General features: G+C 38.4%; 1 protein-coding gene across 1 annotated transcript in view; it reads right to left on the bottom strand.

The window, feature by feature from the left end:
* The window catches only part of ASCC3 (activating signal cointegrator 1 complex subunit 3), a 254,794-nt gene that overhangs the window by 92,566 nt on the left and 140,616 nt on the right, over window positions 1–21,612 (bottom strand). Inside the window, exons 15-17 of the mRNA XM_060753089.2 lie at window positions 13,044–13,235; window positions 12,473–12,697; window positions 1,269–1,388 (exon numbers count right to left, since the gene is read on the bottom strand). Of these exons, the coding sequence (XP_060609072.2) occupies window positions 1,269–1,388; window positions 12,473–12,697; window positions 13,044–13,235 (537 nt within the window). The remainder of the gene's footprint in view (window positions 1–1,268; window positions 1,389–12,472; window positions 12,698–13,043; window positions 13,236–21,612) is intronic.

Below are 21,612 nucleotides of genomic sequence, written 5' to 3'. Positions count from 1 at the left end.
TATACAATCCATGATATAGAGGGCTAATTGTATTGGATCACATCTGATTAAGTGTGCTACAACAGTTCAATAAATGTACGAGGATTGGAACTTCAATAGTGGCAACACTGCTGTAAAGACACTATGCAACAAAACTAAAGAATGTCGCATATACCACATGTTAGATACATACCAACCTTAACTCTGAGCAAAAAGACTCGCCCTTCCTACATCACGCACATGTAGAGTGACGCGAAGAACTGAGCTTCTTATTAGCTTGTGGTCTAAAGTAAGTGTTGTCACGATGTTTTTGAAACAAGAACAATGGAGTTGGATAAAAATTGAATGTGCCAGAGGTTGTACAGCACGACAGTGTCATCAAGGTCTTCAAGAGGCTTGCGGGGAATCTACATTGCCTTACAGAACAGTGGCAAGGTGGGTAAAAGCCTTCATTTTTGGAACACCATCTCAGACCAGCTTTGAGAAAAAAACAGCAACATTTTCTGCAGAACTCCCCAGACTTAAGCCCTTGTGACTTTGACTTAATTCCTAAGATGAAGGAAGCACTTCGTGGCATTAGCTTCAAATTCTTGCGGCAGTAGACCGCTCCATTCAAACTATCAACAGAACAGGCACTGCAACAGGTGTCCTACGACTTCCACATCGCTGGAAATGGGTTGTACACAATGCTCGTGACTATATTGAAGGACTGTAAAACTTGGTGGCATGTACCAATTTTGTATTATATGTAAATAAATAGTTGCCACTATTAAAGTTCCAACCCTTGTATTAGTCTTTAAGATGCTTCAAGAAACTAATATATTTAGCCTACTATATCCATCCTTTTGTAAATGTACACATTACTCATAAAATGCACGAAGAGGCTTACATTTTCCTGTTCTCTAATATAATGCTCCTTTTACTATATTGAATCAAAATACGTAACTGGCTCACTCAAATTGAGTTTGCAAAGTTTATATTTAGTATTGAAATGATAAGATAATTGATTGATGGAGAAAGCTAAATTTGAGTAGCACACATACATTTACTGTTAATTCGACTGTTTCACATGTTTTGTTGGATTACTCACTTTCATTTATCAAGATAACTGATCAAATTTTTTAGGATGCTTCCCCACCTGCATTTTGTGTTGTGGAATATTTTCTATGTTTTTAAGCACTTTGGACATGCTGATGTCAGGAAAAGCAGCAATGGCAAATATTTAATCTCCCATCAAGAAAGGATTACAGAACCAAAAAGCAGGTTAGTTTTTTGCAAGCATTTTCTACCTGATAAGCCTTGTGACTGATGCCATATACTAATGGGTTTGCTCTCATCCGTACATAAAGGTAAGTATAACTTATCCACTTTACTGCTTCCTCGACATTTGTCACTGTTCCGAGAGCAACCTAAAAGTAGGAAAAATGAAATAAAATGTATATGTTAAAGAATTAAAATGGAATAAAGCCCATCAGTTTTATATGAACAGGATTGTAATCCGCAAGAGTGACATTACAAGGAAATATTCAGAAACTGACGAATTAAGTGGTTGCAATTAATTTTTAAAAGGAAAAAAAAGATGAAGAATGCTTATCCCACAATTTTATCATTTTCCTTCAAGTCAAGTGAAATATGTGATTTGGGAATCGGCTGAGGGCAGAGGGAGGAGGGCATTTTATCTCACTAGTTGCTATGTTGCCAGGTCTTCCCACAAGATGCATCTTCTTTTATGGGAGTGTTCTTTGATTTTGAAAAGCTCAAATAAAAGTATTTATTTTACATTGGAAAAACAGACAGTGCATTTCAGAATTATTGATTTGCAGTGCTTGTATATCAGGACAAATGTTCTGACTGGAGATCCACAAAATACTTTTTTCTGAATATTAGGAAGGATTCCCAAATCTCACATATCTAATCATGGGGGGAGACCTGAGCTCACAAAAGGATCCCTTTAGAACAAAGTCCTTGGGTCAAATGAGCTTTACATTTTTTCTTAATACTACATTCACCAAGGCTTGTTTTCTGCTACCCTGGAAACAAGGACTCGGAGCAATAGGTTCCAATTACAGGAAAGGATAGTCTACCTGAACATTAGGAAGAACATCCTGATTGTAAGAGCTGTTCAGCAGTAGAACTTTCTGCCTAAGCTCCTTCCTTAAAGGCTTTTAAACAGGATGGATGGCCATCTGTCAGGAGCAATTTGATTGTGCTTTTCCTGTATGGCAGGGGGTTGGATTAGATGACCCTTGTGGTCTCTTCCAACTCCATGATTCTATTATTCTTACTGAACAATATTAATTTTAAGATGCCACTTATTTATATATTATTTACTGACTCATTTGTGAGAGAATCATTATCAAGGCAAACAAAAAAAAATCAAAGTTTGAAAATTTTGTTAAGTAGTTTTCTCTTATTTATTTTTATTATTTGGGAAAGACCTACTTCTTTTGCTACACTAGAATTATATATCTAGCCAGAATGCTTGTTTTGTTTTTAAAGGGTAAGCAACAGAATTCCTTTAATAAAAACTATTGCCTATTGATCTGTGCTGTTGCATGTGGATGGGGTACAGCATAATCAGTTCTGAAACTGATTATGGATTTTGGCGTGATTCACAGGCATGTCTCTGGCCATTTTCCAGAGGATAGACAGCGCCAGTGCTACCATTGGGAATTAGCCCCACCAACAAATCCTGCCTGTCTCCCAACATTTCCACTTTCCCACTTGAGGGAGATTTCTCTATGCACACAGGTAAGTGTGTCATTCTCTCTCTCTCTCTCTCTCTCTCTCTCTCTCTCTCTCTCTCTCTCCCCCCCCCCCCGCCCCGGCTCACACACACAAACATGCAGAAGCATATGTATACAGACACACTCACATATACATGTACTGGATGCTACAGAGTAGAGTTGCTTCCAACTTGCAACAGCTATGTGTGTAGCATACAGGGAGTGAAAAGGGAAAGAATGGAAAAAAGTGAAGGGACCAGAGTGGGAGAAAAGAGAGCAGTGGTTGAGAAAAAGGAGAAATGACAAACTAAATGGAAACAGCTGAGGGACTCCCTTCACTATGAGAAGGTAAATGCTTCTGTCTGTCTCTCACTTTCCTCAGTCATTTTCTCAGTTTCTAGCAGCTCACAAGCGTATAGCAAGTAAAACAGTCCATCTATATAAATAAAAATGTAATGTTAGTTTGTGGGATTAACATAACTCAAAAACCATGAAATTTGGACACAATACACCTATCAGGCCAACGAGTGACCATCACTCATAAAAACACTGGAAAACACAATGGGACTTTAAAAGCCAAAAAAGCAAAAAGATGCTACAGTGCATGTGCACAAACAACTCCCCCTGGCAAACAAAACACACATATCCACACTTTCCTTTGGACTACAGCTCCCAGCATCCCCTAGAACAGGCCCTTTAGGAGAGCACTGCTTCCAGGATGAAAGCTTTCTTCTCCTTGGATTTCTTTGAGAGCATCCCAACCCCTGCATATTTCCAATTTCCTATTCCTGGACTGCAACTCCCAGAAATCCTCCAAATAGTTAAGATAGGTAGGTAGGTAGGTAGATAGATCATGAGGACTGCTGGGAGTTGCAGTGCAAGAACAGGTAGAGAAGGAAGAAGGGAAAAAGAGGAAGGGAAAGAAAAGGGGGGGGGGGAGAAAAGAGGAAGGGAAGGAAGGAGAGAATGAAAGAAAAAAAGGGAAGGAAGGAAGGAAAGAAAGAAAGAGGGAGGGAGGGAGGGAAGGAGGAAAACAAAGGAAGAGAGAAAGAGGGAGGGAAGGTTGGCCACAGCAAAGTGTAGTGGGTACAGCTAGTAATAAATAATAATAGAGCCCTCTGTCCAAGTCGGAATCAACTTTCCAAAAGGGGAGAACAGAGCAGCAGTAGCAATCAGGCAAAACAAAGCAATCCAGTAGCAGCTGCTGCAAACAGTCCTACTCTTCCAATCATAGCACCCCAGTAATGCCCTCTCTCCCATCTCTTTCAAACATCCTAGTCTTGCACTTCTGTTACAACTCTTCTACCTTCTGGGTAAAAGAAGCTCTAGAGAGTCCTGGGAGCCAGAGCAGAGAAACATGCTGTTACTGCCACTACTACAGCTGGTGAATGAGTAGGAGTAGGGGCAGGGACAGGGGCACAAGGCCTTGCTAGTTTAGACAGGGATGGCAGCAACAGTGTAAGATGGAGGGGGGGGGGCACCTTCAGCAAAAGGGGGAAGCAATCTACTACTGTCTCCTTTTGAGAGTAAACTGCCCCCACCCTGCTCTGAGCTGCTGAGAAGGAGAAGCACAATAAAGGGGGGAGATCTGTGTATGTCTCACACAGACTAGAGGATTCTGAAAGTTGCAGCGGTGATAATCATTTTGGTATCACACCTTTTGTGACATGACTGTCCCAAGCCGTCAAAAAGGCCAGAAATAGTGCCAGGGCAGAAAGAGAGAGTATTTACATGTGCATAAATTGAAACAGCTTTTTTGAGTTGATTTTTAATCAAATTGTTTGTGAGTATACTTGATTACAAAAGTAGAATTGCTGCAGGATCATATAAATGTAATAGGGAAAGCCCTCAACATTTATGATGTCATGTTAAACACCCAACTATATTCTATCTATCTCAACTTTTCATCAAATGCAATGACACAGCAGTTGCCCTGAATTGGTGCACATTCACCATAATGGATTGGATTGCAGTCAATAAACTGTGGTGGAAAAACAGGTTGTAAAGTGATGTCAGACTGCTATAATTTTGCAATGTGGCTACATCCTTAGTTGCTGCCTCCGGGAACACCTTCCTTTTCTCCTTAGAAACATCAGCACCTGTTCTGGCATCCCAAGTTTCTTTTACTAAATAAAACCGAAACTTTTCAATATGTATATGATTAGAAACATTTGTCTAGGATATGCTTAAGCCATAACATCCCTGAAAATTATTCCAACAAATAAAAAGAAATAGTGTGTGTGTGTGTGTTTTTTTCTTTGAACCAAACTGCATTTTGCTACTGTTTAAAGCAAAAAGTTATTCTGGTACTTGAATGGGGTCTCATAAAAGTTAAAAACACATGTCTGCAAGAAACGAGTGCAACTGAATCAAAGGAAAAAAGACTCCTTAGCTAGGCCACAGGTGTTACATAATTTGTTACCTAAACTAATCTGTACATTTGATTTCCTTCATGGTTTGCTGGAGTACTTATGTGTTATCTGCTGACACGGAACTAATGGCATCTCAGCCTATTAGAGAGTAATATTAACCTTGCCAGAAATAATAACACTGCACCGTTCAAATTGTAATTTTTTTTGTCGTGTCAGGAGCGACTTGAGAAACTGCAAGTTGCTTCTGTTGTGAGAGAACTGGCTGGCTGCAAGGACATTGCCCAGTGGAGCCCGGATGATTTGATGTTTTATCATCCTTGTGGGAGGCTTCTCTCATGTCCCCGCATGAGGAGCTGGAGCTGATAGAGGGAGCTCATCCGCCTCTCCCCAGATTCGAATCTGTAACCTGTCAGTCTTCAGTCCTGCTGGCACAGGGGTTTAACCCACTGCACCACCGGGGGCTCCAAATTGTAATCATTATTTAGAACAGATAACACACCTTTTCTACTTGAGCTTCTGCTTGCTATAGCAAAAGTGAGTTGACCCCAAAGTATGCCAAAGTCATACAATATAATGCTTTATACGTATGTTCTCTTTACAGTTCTGATTGCTCTGATATCGAGATCTGGTAGGAAACCAGATAGCCTGAGTGGACAAAAATATGGAGATATTCAGAAAAAACCTTCAAACTTCTTCATATGTCAAGTTTCTCTCATTAATGTCAATGAGACTATGACAAAACAAATGCTTTAAAGACATGGAACAAGAAGACAGTAAACCCTTTTAATTGGATCACCAAAGTCCATAAGGAACACTGATTGAGCCAGAAGACAGAAATGACTTTTGAAGATCTGCTGCCACCTGGTGTCCTCTTCAATGTTTTCTGGCTTATTGCGTCTTCAATTACAGGGTGGAACTACAATACAATGTGAAAAACTACCTACCTATATTTAGGTTTTTTAAAAAGCTAACATCACTGTTTATAAGGCAGTACTCCAACATTTTGTCTCAACCATGTAACAAAAATGATAGTACAAACACAACTCACATTTTTAAACAAACCAAGAATGCATGCCTATTTGGGAATGTGTACCTTGGAGACATGAGAGCAATGGAAATCCTGAATAAATATGACTGAGTTTGGTCTCTTGGCAGACTCTCTTTAACCCACTTCTACAACACATATTCCTGCAAGTAGGCCATTATTACTGCCAGGTAAGTATATACATAAATTCAGCCTAGACTGCAAGAGGATATGGTCTAAGTCAGGATTTATCAACCAAAAGTTCTTTGAATCCTTGGGTTCTGTGAGAGGTTACTGGGAGTTCTGTGAGAGGCAGTGATTAAAATAAAATAATATTTTTGAGTTATAGGTACGTTCGTTATGCAGGAGTTCTCTGAGATATGAAATTATGTCACAAGGTAACGGTAAAAATAAGTTGAGAAAAGTCAGTCTAGGTTGTCATGTAGAATGCCTTCAACATTTGATAATCTAAGTTTAAGGACTGAGCAGTTTTTTTTCTCCTCAAGTATTCCAAGCACCCCATACCTAGATTTCTGTCAATGCATTATCGCAAATACTGTATGATTAACTTGAAACTCTAAAGATTAAATAAAGGTAATTCTTTATTACGTTTTAGTATCCAGGACTTTGAAAACATACAAATATCAAAAGCTAGGATTCCTTACATGCTGAAATAATTTGAGGTCTTAAAACAAAGCCACTTAACTTTTGCTGGAAAATTATTTCCGTTTTTGTACAAGCCTTTCAAATTATATCAGTGCAGTAATTGTGATTGTACTGAAGAGGACAGTTCTTGGGTAATTTCTGCTAGAAAATTCTTTGAGTTTTTGTTAATATATTAACATATATGGCACTGCGGACATTTTGCCCATTTAAAAAAGATAACGCAAAACTTCTCTTCATAAGAACAATGCATCTATAAAAAGAGGTTAGAATTAAAATATGGTGGGCAAAATTACAAAAAAAAAAACAAAAAAAAAACTAAAAAATAGCTCACCTAAGGGGTTTCTCTCTCCTTTATTCTCTCCTCTTGCTTTTTGCACCCAGTAACTGTTTTGCTCCTGGGCAGAACAATAATTGTTCATTTCCTTACATTTTACATATTTATCTTTTTTAAAAAGAACCCATACAAAAGTTTTGAAATGCTGTAACACAGATAATAATTTTGTCTGTGTATCCTTCCCCTATCTCCCAATCAGTAGATGTACATCATTAAGAATGACCTTGCCTAAGCTAAGCTTAAAGGATATGGTAATGAAAGAAAGATCTACAAAGAAAAAATGTTACACACTTTTAATGAACTACCTCCTAATGCAAAAGTTTTGAGGCAGCAGAAGCATTTAACACCATAACATAATTAAACCAAAATTTGCAAGAGAAAAAAATCCTGTGTGCACAGAAGATAAAATATTTGCTTTTAAACTAGCACAGCATGAATTCTTTTTCTCAAGTGTCTCATCAGCATTTTTAGACTTCCCAGTTCGCTTGTTTTGCAAATGTTACCCTTCTGTATGGCCATCTATTTTATACACCACACATATGCCAACTGTTTAACATTTTATGTCCTGTCTGAGCAACCTTCTTATTCACTTGCTGCTGTCTTCTAAACTACTTATTTGTATCCATTTGCTATATAAAGATGCTGGAGAGATCCTCTGATGCATTTACCTAATAAACACAACATTTGAAATAATCAGCGAGATGCCTAACTACATGATCCTTACATTGTCCTTTCTTACAGTCATATTTTGAACCAGTGTTTCAGACATGCAGATAGGAATTCTATGCTTCGGGATATATTTCCATAAGTTTTAGAGTAAATTCCCCATTGTCAGTTGAATGCTTGGGGTGGCTGTGCTGTGCCACTCCACATCATTCAAATAAAATTCTGGGGCCCATTCACACTACTCAGATATAGCACTATGATTCCAGTTTAATGACCATGGTTTTGTCCATAGAATTCAGGGATTTGGCTTTTAGGGAGGAACCAACTGTTATGAATTATGGGTTCACCCCATGGATTTCCCAATTCTCATCCAGATTGTGCTCTAAAATGAACCAGTTCTCCTTCAAATAATCAACCAATTCATCAATCATCATGAACTCCATATATTTAATCCAAAATTGAATTCAGTACTCAAAACTATACTTCCTTTCTCGAGGAGTTCTAGATAATGGGTAACTGGCAGGAGAGTTAAGACCTAGAGAATAGGGGCAATAGAAAATCAGGAAGAAGAGTAGTGTGTGAAGCATGGAAGACCATGCAGTGTTGGGGATGGTAATCAGAAGTAAGAGACAAACAGAAGGAATGGGCAGCAAAAAAGGGAAACAGAGGAAATATATCCATATAGCCATTCAAAATGCCCTCAAGGAAATTTGTTCATGTATTCCTCAGGGTAGAGCTGCCCTTGGAAGTCTCCCAACCATATTGAGCTCTGAGATTAAATAATTACTTAAGCCTTCCAGTCTAAGCATCAACCTTAAAAAATATTTCTCAACATGGATTTTCACCTGCTGTGGGTAGTGTTGCTTTTTGTGAAATTAAAGTATGTTGGTTGCAATTCCATTTGGGACTTAAATCTTTGTAAGTGGATTTAGGTCTATGGAAGTCAGAATAAGGCAGTTCCATACATCTGTATCCAATACAGGACTGCTTTTCATTATGTCACAGGAGAGCCAGCAAACTGACCAATAAATAAAAGAACAAATGTTTAATGTGAATTAGGTCTCTGACTAGGAAGCCGGACATTCTTATTGGTTTCCCTTTATGCACCTTCACAATTCACTAACAGGGTTTCTTGGCACCACTGCTACATGGCTAAACATATGTAAAGTTACATAACATATTCTGTGACGAGGATTTTGGCTGCTGGGAGACCTATCAGTCCTTATAAATTCTCTCAGTATCCAGCCAACGATCATCTTCTGTGCATTTAAGAAGATTGACTTCAAGTCATATTGTACTAAAGTATTTACAGGGGACAATACAAACACAAACATTTGCTAACAATAATTGCTAAGTAGTGGCCTTTTTGACACCATCTGCTTGAAAGGCAATAAAAGAAAGTACCAATCACCGAAGTACTAGTTTCTACCCTTTCCTGTGATCAATCTCTGAATGCCTGGTGCAACAGCCAGAAGGAAGGTGTCTGTTGCAATTTTGCTTTACATGGGAGATTGCACGTGCACAAACATGTTTATGTAAATGTCTGCTAACTATTTCCCAATTAACAGGGAAACAGAGTCCTGTGACTCACAGAGGCTTCTTCTTCTTCTTCTTCTTCTTCTTCTTCTTCCTACTACTACTACTACTACTACTACCCCACTTTATCTCTCCTGAAAGAGACTCAAAGTGGCTTACATTAAAAGTATTCCAACAGACTTCCCAACCTCTGATGATGTCTGCCATAGATGCAGGCAAAACATCAGAAGAGAATGCTTCTAGAACATGGCCATATAGCCCGAAAAACCTACAACAACCCATTAAAAGTATTACCACAAAATTTAAAATATACAAATATGCAAAAATTAAAACAGAATTAAACGTAACAGTATTTTTAAAAAATCACTATGTCTCTATGTATTCTCCAAACTGATTAATATTTAGGGATTATGAATATGAACCAGTAACAAATGTGTAACTCATTTGTAACTGACCTCGTAAATTCTGGCCATAGTGTGTTTTCTGCTCAACTTTTTTAAAAGTGTTAAATATAAAACCAGAAACCTTTCAAATTTTCCATGATGTTTCCAAAGCACTTTCTTTCAGATTTCTGCAAAAGCTAGTCAAGCAGGAAAGGAAAAGATTTATATAGAGATGTGAATCGAAAGAGATAAATGACCAAGTAACAATCAAAAGAAATGAAAGACTTTTGTAATTGGCCTGACTTACAATTGATTTTCTGTAATCAAACAAGTACCGATCTTTCCTGGCTTGTCATGTCAGCAAGAAAAGACATGTTCAGTGTTCCAGAGTACATAAAAAATGATGGTTTCATGGTCTTGTCAGTGCCTCACACTTTTGCTTTTCAGCATTTTTGGTTACACCAGCTGAGATGCATTGCTATTTTCACTAACATGAGTTTATTAGAAATCATTAACACACTTCAACATTGACCCTTGGTTGTCAGAACCTGGCTGTTGAAGATTAATTTTATGCTTACTGTGCACTAGTTCTTTTAAAGCATAATTAAACTTTTACAAAACCAAATTGCATTTTTGGGATGGCTAAAGAAAAATAAATATTCTCTTAAGTTTTCTTCTGAAGTTTTCAGTGTGATGAAGGGTGGATAAACGGCATGCTACAGGCAGGCCACTTGTGGTTTCTAAATAAACTCCAGCATTATGTGGTAAGAAAACAAGCACTAAATCTTTCTCTATCTCTCCATTTTGCAATATTCTGTAACTTAATGTATCAAGGCCAGCCATCACAGTAAAATAGATTTGAAGGCAATCATAGTTGGACAAGCCTATATGTGTAAAAATGTTAATGTATGCTGCTTTATAGCACAGAACAGCTCGAACACTTTTAGGCTGATGGTGCCAAACTTCTTACAGAAGAATGGTGCACTAGGTGTTCAAGTAGCACCTAATATTGCTCCATTGACCAACACCATTCTTCATTGCTTACCATGCTCTCTCCTTACTAGCCAGGCTGAGGAAGAATGGTGTGGACCAAACCAAAAGCTTACACAAAGATATATTTACTGCACAAAATCAAACATCTCTCCTCTTTTAATAAACCTTGGGCACATTTATTCTGGCCATTTAATGCACCTTGAAGCCAAACTGTGGTGGCTGCAAAACACACACCGTCGAAGCGCGCGGCACTGTGAATTAAAGGATTTAAAGTGCATCAAGCAATATTGCAAGAAAGTTCAAGTTAAATCCCTGAATGCACTTCAGTGGGCCCCCAATATAAACCATATTGCACAGAGAAATCCGCTGTACAGAATGTGAAGCACATTGTAGACACCGGCCCACAATGGAGCATGTTTAAAATTCAGAAGGAGGGAGTTGAGGCCGGGGGGGGGGGGGGGGGGGCTGCTGCACAAAAACACCTCAAGGGCATAGCTGGGCAGCAGGGAACTAATTGATACCCCGGGACAGATAACAGACTACCTCTACTGCTAACTATCACTTTCTGGAATCATTTTGAAGTCAAATGCTATGGTTAACATTATCACCTTCCTGGCCTTGAATCTATTTCAGACATGTCAATCCAATCATCCGCACAATGAAAATGGTTTCTCTCAAAATATTCAAACTGACCTAAGTGGTCAGATTTAGAGAACAATCCTGCATTGGAAGGGCAGAATGAAAATGGAAATCCTAACCATCCATCACTCCATGACCTCTTCACAACAGCCAAGACAGGAAATAAGACCCAGCTCTACTTGGTTTTTTGCATACAACCCCACAAAACCTACTTGGGAAAAATGGCTTAAACTGACTCAGGATTCTGAATGGGCTTTAGAATCAGTGAATCAAAAGCTACTCTCACCTCACTTTACCCTTGAAACAGTATGTTAATTTAAAAGAATTTCAGAGTTCTTCAAGTTATCTAAATACTCTGAAGGCTCCATATCCAGTTTGTAGAGTGTGTGGCGTGCAGGCCCAGAAAGCACATGAACCTGTCTGCAGCTGAGTGTCACTTCTACAGTAAGAAACAGAACTTGCTTCCGTGCCTTGGAAAGAGTCTGAGTGTGTGTAGCGTGCAAGCCTAGAAAGCGTGCCTGCCTGCCTGCAATCAACCATCTCAGAGATTATAAACCATCTCAGAGATTGTGATAATCTGGAGAGGCCCTGCTCTTGGTCCCACCTCCTTCGCAAGTGCACTGTATCGGGACGAGAGACAGGGCCTTTTCAGTGGTGGCTCCTCGGTTATGGAACTCACTCTCCAGTGATATTAGATAAGCCCCTTCCCTCCTGACTTTCAGAAAAAAGGTGAAAACATGGCTTTGTGAGCAAGCCTTCGGCAACTAATACAATGCAATAGATGACTTGGATTTATGTGTAACAATAAAGGCCTGGATATATCGAGCAGCTTTTAAGCTATATTTGGGCAGCTAAACCAGACTTGCTTTATTCTTATACATAAAAATGGTAACCTATGGCACCTATAATCTTGATTTAGAAAATGCATATAGTTTAAAGAAAACATAGTAAAGAACAGTGTCACAACCCTGAAACTACTACACTCTTCAGAAGATTATTAATTTTGTATAAAAAATTACCAGTGTCACAAAACAATCCCCTAAAACTGAAATTTATAGAACTGTATATAAACGGTATTGGATTTTGGTCTCTTGTTATTCATATGAGTTTTTAAAAAGTGAATATATTAGCAATGCAGAATTAAGCAACCATACCTCTGCATTCAGGTTGTCTGCCAGGCTTTCAAGGAACTGACTCTCAATTGGGTTCTGCTGAGTAAGCAGAGTCAGGTAATAGCTGAGTTTGTCATGTGTTGTAATAATGGTGCCTTCTCCAAATTTGTCAAACTGAGGCCGCCCAGCTCGGCCAAATATCTGCATGACATCTAAAATTCCAAGGTCAACAAAGGCGCCTCTTTTTGCAGCATAGATCTGTGTTCCCTGGTTGAAGAAAAGTTAATAAAAATTAACATAAACACACATGACTGTAATCCAGATGAGCTGGAGACCAAAATTAGGCAAATACAGCAGGATTTCAAAAGTGTACTTAAGCTAATCCTTTCATAATCTGTGATATATTTAAATCTTTACTACCCAACTAAATTCCCAAAGGAGAGTGTCAGTTGAGCAAACTACCCCCACAACAGTGCTAGATAATTAGCAGCCCATCTTTCTCTATACCTTCTCTTTTACGAGCACTGAAAAGGCAAAACAGAACACACTTTTTACTATATGACATTATGGTGTTTTTGAAATGTTTTGATACAGATAGAAGACATATTCTTACCTTAATAATGACAGCATGAGCTGGAAGATTGACACCCCAGGCTAAAGTTGCTGTGCAAACCAAAACTTTTATGTAGCCTCGAGAAAACAAACTCTCCACCAAACTCCTATCTTGTCTCAGCATTCCTGCATGATGAATACTGAATCCATCTGGAAACATTTCTCGCAATTGCTTGTTTCTGGATTTTTGAACCTTTTTATAGATAAGGATAGGGAAAAAAGGGTAAATCAGTATAATACAGTAAAATGAAATAACCTGAGCATTTGAAAGGCTGCCATAGACTTGAAAAATGCATGTATAAATAGGGTGCAAATTACATTCTTACTGGTATCATTCAAAGATGAATCCATTAATTCAAATTGATACCTCCATAGATCTGAATCCAACTGCATTTCAAACAAATGATGTCTCATATTTATGTAAATCTCTGATACAATGGTCTACTCTAACTGTAATTGAGCATTTAGAACTACGAACTTAGATCCGAACTGTGCAGGTGGTTAAAGCCAAAAAGTGTCAGAGAACATGCTATTTCGTTTATGGCCTTAGGCAACTGTATCCCTGCAACAGCTGACCTACCAGTGTAGAAATTACTCTAGTCAGGATAAAACCTTTTGAATTAAAAATTGCCCTTAACAACAATAACAATATATTTCAAGAGATCAGAAATCTGAAAAGGAGTCACAATCATTTTTATGCTCCTTGTTTAGCTGAGGGCAAAGAGACACCAAGCAAGCATGACCTTTGCTTTTTTTAAAAAAAAATATGTCACACATACATCTGGAGGTAGTAAGGAAAAACTCCTCAATCATTCTTTTCACAGGTGGCTTCTACTCAAGAACAGAACTGTGCTTTATATAAAGGAGTCATCATTAAGTTCTTCAAGACTTGGGCTAAATCTTTTGTCTAAAAATGTGGTTGAACAACTTCATATATGTTTCCATATATAAGAGATGAGTTAAAAGCTCCAACTGGTGAAAAATGTGGTGGTGAGAATAGCTGTAGGAGCTAGGATTCCTGTCACCTTACTCCTATCCATCGACTGTTAAGAACTTGGTGTAAGTTCTAAGTATCTTGGGGCCATGCTATCTAATAGACGACATGCACTCAGGTATATATCTTCAAACTTAAGATCAGTGTTCATTTAGAGCAGTGGTTCCCAAAATGTGGTCCTCCAGATATTCTGGACTTCAACTTGTCAGGGATTCTGGAGAGCTGGAGTCCAAAACATCTGGAAGACCATGGTTTAGGAAACACTGATCTAGAGTTTGCAAAGCACTGATCTAGATAACAGTGGAATTCCAGATGTTTCTTGGGCGTAACTCCCTCACATCTGGCTTAAGTTCAAGAGAACCATAGGATAAAAATAATGTACAGACACAACTGCCCATCACACCAATTTTTTTAAACATTGAAAACTTTCATTTTAGCAGGATCTTGATTGAATTTTAACATAATTTGTAATGGACCATTTCAGCGTATTATTTAGATGCTTTATAGTTTTTAACAATTAATCAAATTTATGTTTGGAATTGATCTTGCAGTCTTTACCCTGTGTGAGAACCAGTGTGGTGTAGTGGTTTGAGTACTGAACGATGGCCCTGGAGACTAGGGTCTAAATCCCTGCTAGGCCATAGAAACCCACTGGATGATCTTGGGCAAGTCACATTCTCGAGGTAGGCAAAGATAAACTGACTCTGAACAAATCTTGCTTAAGAAAAAAACCCATTATAGGGTCACCTTAGTCAGAAATAACTGGGAAGGCACATAACAGCATCAGGAACACTATCTTGCATGTGCGTGTACACATGCAGCAACAGAAACAGCAACAAGTAAAGATAAAACACCAAAGATATTAACAGAAGCAACATTTTAAAAAACCACACTGCAGGCCTGACAAACCAAAGAGCAGCAGACATATTAAATTCTTTCTTCTCAGAATTCTCTACACATCAAAAGCCTCTGCGAATTAAGAACCTAACAAAGATCACTGGGCTTTGGTGAGATTCTAGAGGAAATGAGTTCACACTGGGGCTCAGACCTTGAAAATATGTACTGCTGTCACACAGTTGCTACACAGATAAACACTCATGAGAAAGTTCTCAAAACCTCCTAGAGCATCACAAATGAAATATTGAACACAGAGAGGCAACATTTCTAACGCTCATCATAAGTCTTCTGTATAAACATTGGCAGGATTTAGAAGAGAGGAATAGACACACAGTTAACACGCCAGGAGAAAAATAGAATGGTTGCTTTCCAAGACTCCATCCTTTTTTAATATTGAAGCAATGCCAGATACCACAGAAAACAGTTTATCTCCTTAGAAAGGTTTGGTGGTTAAATTTAAGGAGAGATCTATTATATACTAGGGCCTTCTATCTTTTCCTAGTTTATAAGCAACAGAGGAAGCCCACATTCCTCAGAAAACATTACAAATTTCTAGGTTTCAAAGGCACACTAGAAGTAGCCTTTGCAGAAATCCTTAAAACAGGTAGTCTCTGTGTTAAATGTATAACCTAATCTCAGTTCCTTTCCTACTCTTGCAGTAAATTATGAAATATGGATATAGTATAAGCAAAACATGATAAACTAGTATAATTTCAAAGCAATGGTACTCTATAGAGATTTTTGCGGAGAACCAAAAAAGACTTCTAAAAAACCTCATTCTTGGAAAAAGCACCCAACACAAATATGCACATTAATAGTACAATAAAGTAAAATAAAAAAACCCACATACTGAATGCATTGACTAGCTGGTAATGGAATCTCAACTACTTATTTGAAAATTCTTTCTAGGAAAAGTGACCCTGAAACAGCGAGAACAATGTCGTCAAATCATATTCAGCATTCTGCTACCTTCATTTAATGACTTCCATAGTTCAGTAATCTTATTGAACTGTCAATATTATTGTGTATACTCTTTAGGGCTAAATTACAATTATAGACATTTCTGATTATATTTGCTCAACCTTGTGCAAATATGGGGGTTATAAATAATTACTATAATGAAAATCCTATATAAAGCATTGGAAACTAAGGGTTCTGCTATAAACACTTGCCTTTTGAGAAATATCATCCTTCACTTAGACCAGGGCTACACAACCCTTAGAAGGATTTGGTGCAGCCCGGAAGTGTTCTGAGTCTAAGCCTTAAAGAAGGAGGTCATACATAGTGCTATTTATTATTTATTTATTTACTTCATTTATACACCACCTTTCTCACTCCGCAGGGGACTCAAGGTAGCTTACAAACTCTGGCAAAAATTCAATGCCGCATGAACATAACAGTAACAGTAAGAGAGTAGCAACTGGAAACCACTACTCCCTCATCCAAGTGTTTTACCTCTACATGGCTCCTTTCTGTATGCACCAAAGTTACCAAACTAACTAACAAAGGGAGCACCACCAATAGAGTCAGTTAGGATGCTGGAACTGCTGATCTCAGCTGGAAATCCTGACTGAGGAGATTGTTGGACTTAGATTGGAGAAGGGAAGCAGGGATGAAATTTGTAGGGCTATCTGATGTTTATTCAGGGAGGCTGGAATCTTGGGCTCTAGGTTATGTTAAAGTTGTCGTGGGGTCTTCATAGCAAAACTAAGTTTTCCCCCTCACAAATGAGGGAAATGAACAGGGCAGAGTTAGCGGGTTTTTTTCTCTATAAGAGAATGAGTCGACAGAGTAATCCCAGAGGAAAAGGGAAAGAACGAACAGAGGATGCAATTGCTGAAACACTTGTTTCTCTCAGAAATGGACTGCAACTAACCACAATGCTATGAGGAGGTCGGGAAATTGAGGCTAATTTACTTTGTTGCTTACTCTGAAAGATTCCTGTAAATTAATGCTGAAGTTTAATGTTCATGTTTTATGTAGATATAATTTTGATAGGTTACACTTTATTTAACCTATAGATGTCATGTTATAAGTTGTTTTATATGTTGGGTTATTTTGGGCTACTATGTTTGTATTTGTAGTTGTATTGAGATATTGGATATTTTCCTTCTTGTTTGTTGGAATCTGCCCTGAGTCCCCTTGGGGAGATAGGGGTGAAATATAAAGTCTTATTATATTATATTATTGTTTCACAAACCCAGAGTGAGGCACTAAAAACCTCTCTGTGGCTTGAAGAGGTTTAGTCCATTTAAATTTGGCCCCTTACTACTGCCAGTTTCTGCAGGCCTAAACTAGACCATCCAAGTACCCAACTCCTATACCTCAGCTAACCCCATATAATTCAGGAATAAATGGGGAAAAGGGTGCCCATGCTCTGTCATGCACATCCATCTATAACACTAATCATTTATTCCTACAGCACCAACATTTTGTTGTTAATTGTCATCAAGTACATTTTTACTTACGTTGAGGTTATGAATGAGAGATCTACAAGCCATCCTATCAGTAACAGCCCCCCTCAGGTTTTACAGACTCCGGGATGTGGCTTTCTTGAACATGTCAATCTATATGAAAAGTAATCTCCCTATTTTCCTACTACCCTTCTACCCTACTAAATATTATTTTTATTTTTAAGTGAATAATGTTTTCTCATCTCAATTTGGCCATTGTGTCTTCTAGAAAAAGGTTTCATTTGCTTTAGGGCGGTGATGGCAAACCTTTTAGAGACCATGCCCAAATCGGGGTGGGGGGATGGGGGTTGGGCACTCAGGGTGGGGTTGAGGGTGTGGGTGGGCAAGGGAGCAGGTGGGCAAACAAGCAAGGGGGGGGGGGCAGACAAGTGAGCCAGTAGAGGGGCTGACAACAGTTCATGTGCCAGGAGAGAGGACGCTGCATGCCCCTTTTTCATGAATGCCATAGGTTCGCCACCACTGCTCTAGGGCATTTATTTGTCTTTGTAGCCGTCCACAGAACTCTTCTCCAGCATGATATTTCAAATGAGCTGCTTTTCTTCCTATCCACTGTCTTCGCCATCCAGCTTTCACAACCATATGTAGAAATTTAAAATATAACATTGAGGATTAATATAAGCATTCAATGATATAGTTTGATGTTTCAGGATTTTGTCTACTTTATAGATGTCCTTTCAATTCCCAGTCTTCTTCTGATTTCTTGACTTTACTCTCAAATCTGATTAATGACTGGGCCAAGGTATTGACAATCTTCCATTATTTAAAGGCAGACCTTATCTACTTTAAAGTTATGTAAATCATCTCTGCTTGTTCTTTTTGTTTTCTAAATGTCCACCTGTAAATCTTTGGAATTTCTTCCTTGACTTTATTCAGTAATCATTTCAAATCTTTGGAATTTTCTGCTAGTAGTATAATATCATCCATGTATCTTAAATGGCTGATACTCCTTTCTCCAATGTTCATGCACCCACCCTCAAAGTTCAATCCTATTTTATGTATGGATACATTCAGCATACACATTAAACATAGGGTGATAAAATGCACTTTGCCAGTTTCCAACATATGCAAAGAATTGGGCGATTCTATGCAAGAGCTCAGGACCCCCTGGTGGTGCAGCAGGTTAAACCGCTGAGCTGCTGAACTTGCTGACTGAAAGGCTGGTAGTTCGAATCCGGAGAGCAGGGTGAGCTCCCGCTGTTAGGCTCAGCTTCTGCCAACCTAACAGTTCAAAAACATGCAAATGTGAGTAGATCAATAGGTATCGCCTTGGCGGAAAGGTAACGGTGCTCCATGCAGTCATGCTAGCCACATGACCTTGGAGGTGTCTACAGATAATGCCGGCTCTTTGGCTCACAAATGGAGAAGAGCACCACCCCCCAGAGTCGGACACAACGAGACTTAATATCAGGGGAAACCTTTCGCTTACATTGGTTCATTATAGAATGTGGACCTATGCAAGAGATCATCATAACCTACTCCTGAAGGGCTATTTGTAAGCAGAATCACAATTTCATTTCATTTTTATGTTTTAAGGTTGTCTTCAAGTTGCATGTTAACTTATGGTTATGAATTTCATAGTTGTTTCTTAGGGAAGGGATACTTAGAGATGGTTTTGCCATTTTCCCCATTGAAATATAGCTTACAGAATGTGGGGTTCACTAGTGATCTCCCATTCAAGTACAAATTAGAGCTGACCCTTTTTAGCTTCCAAGATTGAAAAGGATCTAATTCCATTTAGGCCTGCTTCATTTAAAGTTGTTGCAAGCTGCCTTGATGAACAAGCTCCTATTCTTAGAGAAGAGGGGGATGCAAAATACATACATTGATGTCTAAAAATAATATAGGATCACTACATACATAAAAACCCCAATTTATTTAATGTTCTTGAATAAATATATGGCCAATGGCAGTGCCATAATACTGATTATAGTGCCAGATTACAGTACTGTCATTGTATCAATGACAGTGTCAGAATACAGAGCTGGTATATCATATCATCTGTATAATTTCACTTTAATAAAATTATATGGATAATTTTCCAGATTTATTTCTTTTAATATCACGAAAGGCTATTTAAGGGAAAAGGGAGTAAAAAAGTGGCAAGAATACTTGCTCAAAAAAGAACGTTATTTGAAAATTTGTCATCAGATTTGTACACAATGGTCTGGTTAACACAATCATATATTGGTTCATTTTAGAATGTACACGAACTTCGAGGCCTAACCATGATTAAGATAAAGGGTAAGCAAAGGGGTTGCATGCACTGACAAATGATTTGTGCATATCTGAATTTAGAAATCATCTGAATATGGCTGGAATCTGTAGACAAAGCAAGCTTTCTTAAAATACTTTAGTTATTCACAGTTTTTTGCTTAGCTTTCAACATACGGTGAGGACATTTGTAGAGTATTCCAAATAAAAAAAATTCCATCATACAATTAAGATACTCACAAATGGCTATGGAATACTTCAAAACAGGAGCAACCTGGCTTGTAAGTGAAAAATACCAAAGCAATGAAGTGCAATAACAAAAAGGCCACAAGATGGCCCTCAATACTCAGTAATATGGGTAGAAAAAGAGACAGAAGAAATTGAGGGAGGTTTACTGACTTTGTAAAGCTTCATTAAAATTATTCTATTCTGAAATTAATTTTCACTATTAAAATTATTTAGAATTCAACCAAAAGCTGGCAGAAGACATACACTGTAAAAATGTTTCCTTCTCCTCTTAGTTGTTTATACATGCTCAACTTAGGCTGAGCAAACTTTTATAAATCTAGAAGTCTTGTGCATTACTTCTTCTAGTTATATATAGCAATGCCATATAATAAGTCCTATAAGCTGAGATCACAGCTAGTTTAGCAGCATTTAGGTCCCATCAGATCTTTGGGATGCCTATTACATTTATTGTAAGGAAGGACAACCTATCAGTATAATTCCAGGTCAGAAGGTTAGATTCTAAACTCAAGTTCAGAATGGGTCCTATGACAATGATCACCATGTGTTTCATACAGCAGAAGCATAGGAAGAGGTTGTTCCCCAACCCTTCCTTTTCCCCAACCCTGTACTCAATAACCATATATATTTATCAACACTGTTGTGTCCATAATAATATGCAAGACCTCAAACTAATCATTAGAAACCACGCCCCCTGTTTTGCCTGAGCTTTAAAACTGTCATTCTTCCAAAATTAAAGACAATACCCCTGAATTAGGTAGAATCTTCAGTACTAGCCAACAGGTTGGCTATTCAGTCTCCTCTCAGCGTTCTCTTCTGCAGGCTGAACATGTTCAGTTCTTTAAGATACTCCTCATAGGGCATGATCTCCAGACCTTTGATCATTTTAGTTGCCCTCATCTGGACCCCTTCCAGCTTGTCAATATCTCTTTTAAACTGTAGTGCCCAGAATTGGACACAGTATTCCAGGTGAGGTCTAATCAAAGTAGAATCGAGAGGCACCAAGACTTCCCTTAATCCAGACCAGGCACCCTCAAACTGTGGCCCTCCAGCTGTTTGGTCCTCCAATTCCCAGAAGCCCTAATGAGCTTGTTCAATTGTCAGTGGTGTCCAACAAAGAAGTATAGGGTCTAGACCAGTAGTTCTCAACCTGTGGATCCCCAGATGCTTTGGCCTTCAACTCCCAGAAATCTTAACAGCTGGTAAACTGTTTTGTAGGCCAAAACACCTGTGGTTCCTCAGGTTGAGAACCACTGATCTAGACACTATACTTCTTTTGATGCAGCTAAAATCGCACTGGCTTTTTTAGCTGCATCAGGCTGTTGACTCATGTTCAACTTGTTCACGAAGTCTCCAAAACCTTTTTCACATGGACTGTTGTCGAGCCAGGCATCACCCGTCCTGTATCTTTGTATTTCATTTTTTACCTGCCAAAGTGTAGTATCTTACATTTGTCCCTACATCTTACATTATGCTTTGGTTTCCACATGTATGTTTGGCATTGAATTTTGCCATTATTTGTTAGACACCGCTTTGAGTCGCCCCCCCCCCAGGGGTGAGAAAAGAGGTATAGAAATACAGTAAATAATAAATAAATGATTGTTGAAATTCTTTGTGTTAGTTTTGGCCCAGCTCTCTAGGTTAAGGCCATTTTGAATTCTGATCCTGTCTTCTGGAGTAGTTTGATGTTTTCATTTTCTGTAACTTTTTCAAGCTAGTGATCCCACCAGTTCTTTGTCGCAGGCAGA

This window comes from Anolis sagrei, chromosome 1 (assembly GCF_037176765.1).
Source record: "Anolis sagrei isolate rAnoSag1 chromosome 1, rAnoSag1.mat, whole genome shotgun sequence".
NCBI classification, from domain to species: Eukaryota; Metazoa; Chordata; class Lepidosauria; order Squamata; family Dactyloidae; genus Anolis; species Anolis sagrei.
This window is presented reverse-complemented; position numbering and strand designations above follow the sequence as displayed.